Below are 12,526 nucleotides of genomic sequence, written 5' to 3'. Positions count from 1 at the left end.
AAAGGAAGCTACTGTAATTGAGCCTTGAACTCCCTGGCAGTCCAGGCAAAAAAGGAGCCCAATGGCCTCTTTGGTGACACTTCTTACATCTCACCATTCAATATTCTAGAAGAGCGGGATGAGCGGTAACAGACTGGCAAGTGCACTTTCCATAGGCCTTTCACTGTACTGAGGCACTTACCTGATAATATGGACGCAACAGCTGCAATGATGAAGGACACAATGACACCAGGTCCTGCCATTTCCTTGGCCACCAGACCAGACACCACGTACATCCCTGTGCCCACGCAGCTGCCAACGCCAAGTGAGATGAGGTCCATGGTGGTGAGCACCTTGGCTAGCTTGGTGCCATGGGTTGTGGTGGCCCCAGTTCCCTCCAGCATCGACTCCACTGGTTTGGTGCGCAGGATCCTGGAGTGCATGGCATACCAGGCCGCCCCCCACTGCACCCGCCGGGGGTCCAGGGAGGCAAGGAAGCCACTCATCCTGTGTGAGAGGGGTTACGGTGAAGGCCAACTGATGGAAGCGAGCTATGGAAGCCTTAGTGGATGCTTCTGGAACTCATCTAGTGAATGGGGATCTTCTTTTTAGGAAAGGTCCAGAGGGACCCAAAGCAGCCTTCTCCTGGGCATGAATGTCTGCAGGAAAAACACAAGAAAGAAGAAGATGAGACCAAGCAGGAACAAATTTTCATTTGGAGGCATGGTTGGAGGTCAGTATACTGAACTGGTCGAACTGGTCTATCTTGTGTTCTCATAATGCAGAAGGGGTGCATTTCCCCCTTTGTGTCTCCTCCAGTCCTAAATAACAATCTGTTATTTGCACTGTGTCCCCAAGTCATTCTGAAGAAGATGGTCTGAGTCAGGGCTCTGCTACTTATTGCTGTAGGACCGTGGATAAGTTATCTCATTTCTCTGTGCTTCAGTTTCACCTGTATCATGGGGATAATAGAGCCTCCTGCCTAGTGTTGATGTGAAGATTAGATTAGCATCTAAACAGAGCATAAGATAATACCTGCCACGTGGAAAATGCCCACTTGTCCAAATTCTTAAGTGCTTCTTACCTGACTCTGACAAGGCGTGGTCTGTGATTTGGGGCATATTCTTTGGGGACACAATATCCTCTTTTTTTTAAAAAATATGAAGATGTAAAATTAGATTTTTGACTCTTAAGAGAGACAGTCCCACCCATGGAGTTCTTTTGGAACTTTGTTCTCAAATGAAATGAGAAGGTTTTGAGCAATTGTTTTGCTCTCAGAGATTGAGAAACGGGGAGGTGTTCCCCGCATTTGGTGGGTGAGCCCCAGAGATGCTAACTGGGTGGGATGGTGTCATCCACTTTTCAGTGATCGCACAGACATTCCTGTAGGTGAAAATTCTGGTTATGATGATCTAAACCTAAAACCTAGTTTTAAAAAATGTTTTATTTATTTTTTGAGAGTGCAAGCGGGGGAGGGGCAGAGAGCGGGGGACCGATGATTGAAGCAGACTCTGCACTGACCTCAGCGTGAGTGCAATGTGGGGCCAGAACTCAAGAAGCGGGCGATCGTGACCTGAGCTGAAGTCAGATGCTCAACTGACTGAGGCATCCAGGTGCCCCAAACTTAATTCTCTTTTTTATATATAAACATGTGGGGGTTTTCAGGGATGGTTTTAAAATACAAGTACGTTGACTTTTCCAGGAATGCAACTATAGAGTAAATTGAAGGATGATTGTAAATTCTTTAGTTTGGAACCAAAAAGGAGTTCTTCACTGCTTCTGAAACTCAAGGCCACCTTCTAGCACCACCCATGGTACTGCATCTCACATGCACACCTACCATTTGGAATTGGCACACGGACAGTGATTCTCAATATAGTGAGAGCATCTGACAGCCCCATGTGTGCTTGCTGGAGTGTTTACATACTGAAATATGTTATATATAGGCAGGTTTTTCATGCATTTTGCTTCAGGATATTAAAGAGAGGTATAATAAATCTTCAATACAGAAAAGAGGCGCTGGGCCTGATAGAACTGGGGACTACTATATTAGACCGTTTCCAAAGTTTTGACAAAGTGGAGAATATCAAGATGATAAGAAACTACGAAGCCAGGAGCTTTTTACAATTCTATAAAAAACTTCTAGAGTACATGTGAACATTGCTTCCAAGAACTGTGCTGACAAGCCTAGGACATTTACATTTACGAGAAGTACCAGCCCATGTAATCTACCAGTATGATTAATACTGCTTAGCACTTAATGTAACACTTGTCTGCTTCTAAAGGCTTTGCAAACACAACCTTAATTAGAAGAATCGGGGGAAATGTGGCAGTTTGGTTCACAGGGGTTGGGTGATGATAGATCTAATGGTTTAATTTCCTCCTAGATTTGACAATGTTGCTTCATGCTGTGTTTTAATTCTTGATCATATCTTAAATATCACTATAGTTGGAGAGTGCCATTGTATACGGCAGAGTCATTTCAGAGCCTGAAGTGTCAGCGTTTTTTTTTTTTTTTTTTAAAAGATTTCCAGATTCGTGAGAAAACATGTCACATATATCCCAGCAAGACTGCAAGGACAATTGCTTCACTTGAGCTCTTGTGGGAACTTAATGTACATATCTATTTAATTTCAACTCAGCATGTACCAAGCATCTGTTATGTGCCATGCATGGTCTTAGGCTTGGGGGTGCAAAGACATGGTTCCTGCTCCCATGGACCTTTAAGTCTAGCACGGGAGGAGGTGAACACCCAAATCACAATGCAAGGAATAAGCTTTGTTTTTCTTCTTATCTGAAAAGCCTATCTTTTATTGTTTTTCTTATTATTCTATTGCAGAAAAATTGGACAACACAAACAGTAATGTTCAGTGAAGAAAGAATATAATACAACATACAGGATGACAAATAAAACCAGGTCATTCCAGGGAGGGAAGAGGAATAGATATGCTGTGTGCTGAATTGTGTTCCCCCAAATTTGTATGTTGAAGTCTTAACCCCCAGTGTCTCAGAATGTGCCCTTATTTGGAAATAGTTGTTATAGATGTGGTCAGTTAAGATGAGGTCATCTGGAATAGGGTGGGCACTTAATCTACTATGACTGGTGTCCTTGTAGGAAGAGGAAATTTGGACACAGAGAGAATGAGGTGTGAAGATGAAAGCAGAGGTCAGAGCGATGCATCTAAAAAAAGCAAAGAAACACCAAGGATTTGCTGAACCACAAGAAGCTGGGAGAAAGCCACGGAATGTGCATCTTCCTCAAGGAAGGAACCAACCTTGCTGCACCTTTATCGCAGACTTCCAGCCTCCAGAACTGGGAGTCAATATGTTTCTATTTTCAAGACACCTAGTTTGGGGGTGCCTGGGTGGCTCAGTTGGTTAAGCGTCCCACTGTGGCTCAGGTCACGATCTTGTGATTTGTGAGTTGGAGCCCCGTGTTGGGCTTTGTGGTGACGGTGTGAAGCCTGGAGCCTGCGTCAGATTCCGTTTCTCTCTCTCTCTCTCTCTTTCTGCCCCTCCCCTGCTCATGTTCCGTCTGTCTGTCTGTCTCTCTCTCTCTCAAAAATAAATAAACAATAGACACCTCATTTGTGGTGCTTTGTTATATAGCAGCTCAGCAAACTAACATGGGTCATGAAGGATATGAAATGGGCTGCCGAAGGGGTGACAGAGAGTCTGTGCAGCCATGACATTGGTTCCTGGTTCCTGAGTGACGATGGGGAACCAGTCGGGCCAGGTGTCAGCGCTCCCAGGGGGAGAGCAGTTGTGGCTCATTCCTGGGACGAAGTCTGGGACAGGGTGAGGAGGATTCTAGTGCCCTGTTAGACCATGTGCCAGCTAATTTAATCCTCACAACAAATCTGCCTTTGGAGAGGAGGTCGGGAGAGGCCCAGTAACTTCTCCAGAGCGGAGGAGCCCATGGCACCGCACTTGGCCCTGTGGTGCTTGCTTGCAGAGTTCACATCCTTACTCCCCTTCCTCCTGCCTGAGGTGGGCAGGATCAGTCTGCACAGGGCTTGCAAGCCAAAAGAGGGCTGGGGTTTGAGGTAAGCACAGTGAGAAGTCACCAGAGGGTTTTATTCAGGTGAGTGATATGATAATATTTATGTTTTTATTTTTTTTAATGTTTTATTTATTTTTGAGAGAGAGACAGCGTGCGAGCAGGGGAGGGGGCAGAGAGAGAGGGGGACACAGACTCCAAAGCAAGCTCCAGGCTCTGAGCTGTCAGCACAGAGCCCCACATGGGGCTCGAACTCATGAACTGCCAGATCGTGACCTGAGCTGAAGTTGGACGCTTAACCGACTGAGCCACCCAGGAACCCCGATACTTATGTTTTTAAAAGCTCATTATAGCTGCTGTGCAGTTAACTGAACAATCACATCCTGATGATAAGTTAGCTTCAGGATGGAGTAAAAAGGTGCGGGAGGTGTGGCCCTGCTGCTGAGGAGACAGACAAGCAAACAGAGAACCATCACCAGTGCAGTTCCACAGCAGCCTGTGTCAGGACCTGTGCACGAGGACAGGGGACACGGAGGTGTGGGGACAAACTGTCAGGAAGGCCAGGGAGAGCCTCCTAAGTCACTCGTGTTAGAAATGAGGAGAGTGGCCCCATGGCAGGGAAGGCCAGTGGTAAATGCAGGTGGCCTTAATGTCGGCTTTTTGAGGGAGGGTAAAAGGGTTTTCTGATCTCCTGATCCCTTTGCAGTGGTTCTCCATCTTGGCTGCGTGCTGGAATTGTCCAGGGTTCTTCCAGAAACACTGCTGCCTGGCTTCTACCCCAGAAATTCCAGTTTAATCTGTCTGAGGTGGGGCCTAGGTATAGGGATTCTTTAAGGCTCCCCAGATCGTTCTAGCAAGGCACAGTCGGGTCCACTGCCCTATGGCACCAGGGAAGACTAAAGCTTTAGGTGTGGAAAACCAGATAGTTCCTGTGATGATTAAGTTTGTGTCAACTTGACTGGGCAAAGGGATGCCCAGATAGCTGGTGAAACATGATTTCTGGCTGTGTCCGTGAGGGTGTTTCTGGAAGAGATTAGCATTTGAATCTGTAGACTGAGTGAAGAAGATCCTCTCTCCTGGTGTGGGTGGGCATCTTCTGATCCGTTGAGGGCCGGAATAGAACAGAGAGGCAGAGGAAGGGCAAATTCACAGTCTTTGCTGGAGCTGACATCCATCTTCTGTTCTTGGACATTGGTGCTCCTGGTTCTTGAGCTTCTGGATGCAGACTGGGCTCTCTACCACTGGCCCCTCCACCTTGATTCTCAGGCCTTCAGACTCAGACTGAATCATACCACCGGCCGTTCTGGGTCTCCAGCTTGAAGATAGCAGGTTCTGGGTCTTCTTGGCCTCTGTAACATGGGACCCAATTCCCATCATAAATCCCCTCGTATGTATCTGTATATGCCCTCTTGGTTCTGTCTCTCTGGAGGACCATGAAATACATTGTCATTTCCCACATGGGGCCACAAGTCTGACAGGTACTTTCTATTTCTCTTTTTGGGCAGGAAGCTGGGCTTTTTGGCATCTGTCTTCTGCAAGCAGTGACTACGGATGCTGTGCGGTCTAGAGACACCCTCTGGGACACTAGTTCTGATCAGCCTTCCTCAAAAACTGTCACAAGGACACAGAGAAATAACCAGGCTTGTTAGGGAGATGAGGGCTTTTATTTGATAGATAATTAGAAGCGTGGTGAAAACATAGAGAACAAACTGGAACAAAGGTTGAGGGTGGTGAGCATTCCTTCCTGGCTCTATTCCCTCTGCGTAATTCCTCTGAGTGTTTGCTTTGTTGATGCAAACAGGAACTTGGGGGCATTTTCTTTCTTGGTTGGAAATTTACTGGAGAGAACAAAATGTACGAGAAAACATGCTTCGAAGTGACTATTGACAATATCCATATTCATTACCCTTAGATTATGTTAATCAAAGATAGTTTTGGAAGCTCATTGCTGTTGTCTTTCCAAGATGAGCAATAAATGTGTGTTGTGCTTTCTCTAGCACTTTAATTCAAGTTTCTCAAAATACTTCACAGCTATAACTAAGAAAGACTTACAGGGCCTCTGGGAGGAGAGAGTCCTCATTGTGGTGTTTGCCAGCGTGGCTGAGGGTTCAGTGGACTCCAAGAATAATGATGGTAAAAGCAGGTTTGTGTCAGGATGAAAACAATCATGGCTCAGAAGTTCACTGAAGAGGTAGGATTATCGAATTAGGTTGGAGCTTGCCTTCGGAGGTGAGGAGAGGAAGGAAATGAAGACTAACAAAACAGTAAACTGCCAAAAATCATTCTAGCTTGATTTTGCAAAAACACCGAGGGATTACAACAATCCCTCCCTCGCGTCCCCTAGAAACAGTTGTCCAGCCTTTGCTCGAACATCTGGAGCAGTGGGAAACATGGGCTGATCGAAGCAGCCCCTTCATGGAGTTGGACAGTTGTGACTGCTATAGAATTCTTCTAATCAATGTTCCCTGGCAAAATGAGGTTTCAGTTAGAGTAAAAGGTGCCTGGTTTGATGAACCCTACCTGGTGACTTCAGGATCTCGAGGAGCCTTCTGAGGCCCTCCCCTGTCCCATATCGTGGGGTCCTGCACTAACCCTCCTCCTCACCAGTCTGCTGTTTCTCCTCCTCTGGGCTGAGCTTCTGGTGCCTGGTTAAGAACATAATTCAGGGGGCACCCGGGTGGCTCAGTAAGTTGAGCATCTGACTTTTGATTTTGGCTTAGGTCATGATCTCAGGGTTATGGGATTGAGCCCTGCATGGGACTTTGAGCTGAGCATGGAGGCTGCTTAAGATTCTTTCACTCTCTCTCTCCCTCTGCTCCTCTCCTCTGCTCACATGCTCTCTCTCTTAAAAATAAAATAAAATAAAATAAAATAAAATAAAATAGAACATAATTCAGTAGTAGAGTTCTCTGGGTTCAAATTCTGGCTCTGCCCTTACTAGCTAAGTGACCTTGAATGAAGCCTTTCTGTGCTTCAGTTTTGCCATCTATAAAATGGGATCATAACGGTACCTAGCTCACAGGGTTGTGGTGAGGGGCAAAGGAGTTAATATGTGTGAAGCTTTTAGCACAGTGCCTGGCACACTGTGGGTGCCATGGGAGCACTAGCTCGCATCACCCTGCTCCCTGACCAGGTCTTTTTGTCCCCTATTGCTGACACCCCTTCTCACTGCCTCCACCTCCCTAGGCAGTTCTCAGAAGACCCTTGGCCTGCTGCCCAGTCCTCACCCAGGGCTTTTCTCTGCTGAAACTTCCTTGGGTATCTTCTGGCTGCAGACTGTGCCCTGATATTTTTCCTCCAAGGGATTTGTTCTTCTCTTCTCGTGCTTCTCTTTCTCGTGCTTGCAGAGAATGGCTTCCTCCTTTCTTATGTTTCATTATCGAAATGGGCTTCTTAGCAGATTTGCTTGGGGCTCTGGGTGCTACTCATTCTTTTATGCCCTTGACTTTTCTCCCCAAGATGTACATACGCTGTGAGGGGCCTAGGTCATGGTGGGTTCATTTACAGTCATCACCGTATCCCTGAAAACATGCTCCACTTCTGACCTCTATGCCTGTTGCTCATTGCGGTTCGCTCAGCCAGTCTCTGATGGCGGATTTTCTGCTGAGGTACTTGCTTCTGTTGCTCTTCTATTCTTTCCATGCTTGCCAGATACGGCTCTGTGTTTGCACCCTGACTGTGGATGGGCTTGCCTGTCAGTCACTGTAACTTGATTCTGGGTGGCAAGATACAGACGTGTCTGAGTCCCAGGGTCTGCCCCATTCTAAAAGAACATCCTAGTGAATGGAATTGAGATCTGTGTCCTGGTAATTTTCTCCTGTTATCCTCAGTTTTGCTCCCTGTATCTATGCAGATTAGGCTTAATCTCCTTACAGGAACAGGCTTCATGTTTTTGAAGGCAACTAACATAACTCTTGGAGTTTTATCTTCCCCAGACTGAACATCCTCAATTTCTTCAGTGAGCAGTAGTGTCTCACATAGTACAGCTTCTAGATCAATCACATTTTGATTTATACTTCTTGGGCAGGCTGCAGTTTATCATTGTTGACATTTTGGGACCATGACAAGGCAGTAAGGAAGATGTTTTTGATCAGTCTAGCTCTGTGTGTGTGTGTGTGTGTGTGTGTGTGTGTATGCACATGGGTGTCCTAAATCATGCAATACTGGTGCCTGACAAATTGACTCAGAGGTATCCTTGACTTCAAAACCAGGATTCCTGACTTTGAGACTGCTAATTTTCCCAGTTATATATTTTCTAAATGTTTGATTGATGGTACCCACTTTAAGTATTTTTGATCACTTCCCATATTACTTAACAATGTGCTACCCCATTTACATTACATGCAGAAACTCAGGCACAGCTGGCTTTGTTTTGCTTGGAATGCTTTTAAAGGAGAGTTTGGATCTCTGACAATTGAGTAGCTAAGCAAAAGAGGTTGTTCCAATTCAGCTTGTTGTTTCTTTTTCTGTTTCTAAAATGTTATTGAGTGCATTAATCAGCTTTTGCTGCAGTAACAAACAATATCAAATTTCAATATGTTACAACAATGACATTTATCTCTTGCTATGACTCTACTCCAGGCTGTGCATTGGCTTCAGGTTTTCTCCCCAGGGTGGACTGTGAGTCCCCACATGTCTTCTCATTCTGAGAGCCAGGCTAAGGAACAATCCCTACCTGACATATGCTGTTCTCTTGTGGCACAGGCTAAGAACAGGCAACTGGTGGAAACATGCAATGCCTCTTCTGCTTCTGGTTGGGACTGGAATTCAACAGGTTTCCATTGATTAAGGTGAAGCAAATGGCCAAGCTCAAAGTTAGAGGGGTAGGATGTATATTTCTTTCATTGAAGACAGGTAAGTATGCATGAGGTTGCATACTTCTCTTATGAAGGAGGATATGAAAAGCTGTGACAATCACGTAACTTATCTTACCGAACCCCTTCTATGTACTAGGCAAAACAATTGTATTATGATTTTTTTTTGAGGCTGCTTTTCCGGAATGGGCAGAAGTCTGGGCATTTGATATATAAACTTAAAAAGACTCTGATATTCATTCCTGTACTTGCACGATTAATGCTGTAGAGGTATGAATATTCATTTCCTTTGAATACCAGTATGAATCCAAAATTCATCTGCTTCTGACACCAAGCACAACAAAACAATGAGAACTCATTCTAACCTTATTTGCTAGAAATAAACAAATACATATATGAGTGGATATACACACATACATATGTATGTTAAAAAATATATATGTATACGTATATATATATATTTAACCTTATGAGAATATTTGATCTTTGCCTGGTCTGGGACAACATTTCTGTTTAAAAACGTTTCCCATTCTGCTTCCCTATTTGTCAACCCTTCAGGGTTGAGAATATTATCTGTGTATGTATTTGGCAGCAACTGTTGTGAAAATAGTCTCAAGGGAATGCCTGGCATCTACTAAGCAGGAGAATTGAGGAGAAGCTTGTTCAGAGATCTGATTATTCAGCACTGAGATACCACGTTTCTCCTCCAACAACCCAGTCAGGGAGGATATCACAGCCTGATGTCACCCTTCTACTCTTTCCTCTAGGAAAGAGTAGGTCCAGGGTCTCAGGTCTCTGTGCAGTGTCTTGTGTTATTCATTGTGCATATGGCAACATGAGCAAAACCAGAGGAAATGAAAAACTCTGTACTAACCAGATTTTCTTGGGGGAACACTTCTTTCAGAAGGGAAAAATTACACAAGAAAATTAGTTCCTTTTCCCATGCCAGTAGAAAAGATTTAAGAAATTGCATTAAATTAATCATTGCTAAAAGTATTTAATGAGTTTCTACTATGTGCTGAACTGAACGGTAGCTGTTGTGGCCATAAATTACTACAAGACACAGAATATCAGGAACTGGGGTCCCAGGATCCGTCTTTAAAGTCAGCAGCATGGCGTCTTCTCTCCTCTCTGTCCTCCAGACTCCCTCTTGTAAGGACTCCTGTGATTGCATCAGCCCATTGATTTAATCCAAGATTAATATCCCCATCTCAGGACCCTTAATTTAATCACCCACAAGTTTCCCCTTTATCATGTAAAGGAACTTAGTGACAGGTTTTAGAGATTAGGTTGTGGGCATCTTTGAAGGAGTTATTCTTCAGCCTGAATGCCTTTTCATACTCTTTAAGGACATATCTCTTCATAGTCCTACACTCTATGGCAAACTTCCACCTCTCTCTTTTTCTGGAAACACTTGGCTCAGCTTTTCTTCATACCCTCTCTCCAAAGTTCGGTCCCTAATTACAACAAAAACTTAACCGAAACTACATTTGCCCATTGTTCTGAAAGAATACCCTTAGCAGAGTAATTCATTCAGCTACTTTCAGATAGATGGATCCCGGGCCTGAGCACTGGAATGACTTATCCAAGGCCACACTCAAGGTAATGGGATAATATGGGTCTCCTTTCCTCCACCCTGGGGCCCTCCCTACTGCTCCATATTTAAGAAAGTGAATGGAGCTGCCTCGATTTTCTTTGAATGATATCACTCTCATGTCAGGCTTGGGATGATCCCCAAAGGAAAAAAAAGCATTTGTGGTAATGTCCTATGTGGTAATGTTCCTTTAAAATATATTTTTCTTGGTTGTGGGGGAGAGGGGAAAATGGGTGAAGGGCATTAAGGAGGGCACTTCTTGGGATGAGCACTGGGCATTGTATGTAGGTGATGAATCATGGGAATCTCCCCCTGAAACCGAGAATGCACGGTGTATGTTATATGTTAGCTAACTTGACAATAAATATTAAGAAAATAAAAATAAAAAATTGAAAAAAATAATAAAAAATAATAATAAAATAAAATGGAAAAAAACAGGAATGAATACTAGGGATAAGTAGGGAAAATATATAATTGTAATACATAGTGAGCACTAGTGGTTCATATTATTTCATCTGACATTACCTAAAATATGAGAACCAGTGCCCTCCCTAAATTATTGTATTGACTGGGTTGATGGGTTTCAATATGTTCTTTAAATGTACTTAACAACCTACAATGAACTTAGATATGGCCAAAAAGAAAAGCTCTTTCTTAGGAGCTAAGGGAATGGACAAAGGTGTTTGATGTATCTCAAAACTCTTCCTGGTGACTTGGCCTCAGTGGGCATTTCGTCATGCCAGTTTGGAGAAGCACGGCTCTTGTAGGAGTCTTCCAAATGCTATTATTCACATGATTAACCAGCTGGCATCCCCAGCATTACTCGGGAAAATCCTTCAGTAGGTACATCCCTACATCTACTCTCCACGGAGAGGCTAAACACAAATCAATAATTGGATAACTGACTTCGTGCCCTTGGGTGTTATATGAATATATGAAACAGCTAATATACGAAACAGTTTTGTTTTTCTATTCACTGTGTCTTAACTGATACCCAGGACTCTTTTTTGTACTGTGGATTCAGTTATCCTGGAAGCCATTCACCCGTCTCTTTGAGATTCCTTCCTCTCCCCCAAAGGAAATTTCTGCTACTCTAAAGAGTCTGCATTTTAAGTCAGGTAATTTCAAGTGGACTCTTCAAGTTTTGATAATGGCCATTTACATGCGATACAGCTATAAACAGACAAGTGGACAGAATCTTCATTTTAATTGATGTAGGTCACTTTACATGCTCTGTGAACTTCTAGCTCTTAACAAAGACTGACTCCTCACACCCAGCTCCACTCTTCTCTTTGTACCGCTCTCAATACACACCATCTGCTTTAATGGGTTCAGAGCACCTAGTAAATGTCGGGCACCATGTGTGCAAGATGCAGGGACAGACGGAGGAAGAAGATGGCCCCGTTCCTCCAGGAGCTCCCGATTTGGCCAGAAAGATAAGCCTGCCAATGAAGTGACCATCTATCGTAACAGTATGTCTCCCCACTGATTATAGTGATTTTACTTCTTAGCCTTTCTAGTTGCTGCTTTTCTGACCTTTCCCCTGCAGCCATCCACCTTTTCATGTTCTTTTGAAACTCAGCTCATACTCCATCTGCCATTAAATGTGTGTTAACCACTTGGGCCTCCTCTTCTCGGATTTCCTATGGACCCCCCAAGTCAGCATGTATTTTTCAATTGCCTTGCACAGATTGTTACACACTTGAGGGCTAGAATATCCTTAAAACCCTCTATTTTTTTTTGGAAAGGAAATGAAATACAAACACCTTACAATGGTCTACAGAGCCCTATGCTGTCTGGTGTCTCTTTCACCCCTGAATACATCTCCTGCCAGCCTCTTTCTTGGTGCAGCCATGTTGTCCTGCTTTCTGTTTTTGAAACACAGGAAATATGCCTGTTATTTCAAGGGTTGCACTTGTTTCCCCTACCTGGGATCCCTTGCTCCAAGTCTTTGCATGGCTCTGTCCTTCTCATGATTCTGGTCTCAGCTGGAATGTCACTCTGCAGGAGAGGCCCTGCTGAACTACTTGAGTTGAAAGTAGCCATATCTTGAGACAAACCATAAGAGACTTATATACAGAGAACAAAGTGCTGGAGGGGTGTTGAGTGGGGGATGGGCTAAATGGGTGACGGGCATGA

The 12,526-nt window shown here is 44.2% G+C and overlaps 1 protein-coding gene across 1 annotated transcript in view; it reads right to left on the bottom strand.

Moving 5' to 3' along the window:
* The window catches only part of SLC7A14 (solute carrier family 7 member 14), a 111,965-nt gene that overhangs the window by 54,621 nt on the left and 44,818 nt on the right, over positions 1 to 12,526 (bottom strand). Inside the window, exon 2 of the mRNA XM_007077075.3 lies at positions 182 to 638. Within this exon, the coding sequence (XP_007077137.1) occupies positions 182 to 485 (304 nt within the window). The 5' untranslated portion in view covers positions 486 to 638. The remainder of the gene's footprint in view (positions 1 to 181; positions 639 to 12,526) is intronic.

This window comes from Panthera tigris, chromosome C2 (genome assembly GCF_018350195.1).
Source record: "Panthera tigris isolate Pti1 chromosome C2, P.tigris_Pti1_mat1.1, whole genome shotgun sequence".
NCBI lineage: Eukaryota > Metazoa > Chordata > Mammalia > Carnivora > Felidae > Panthera > Panthera tigris.
The sequence above is the reverse complement of the archived record's forward strand: the minus strand, read 5'-3'. Positions and strand labels throughout refer to the sequence as shown.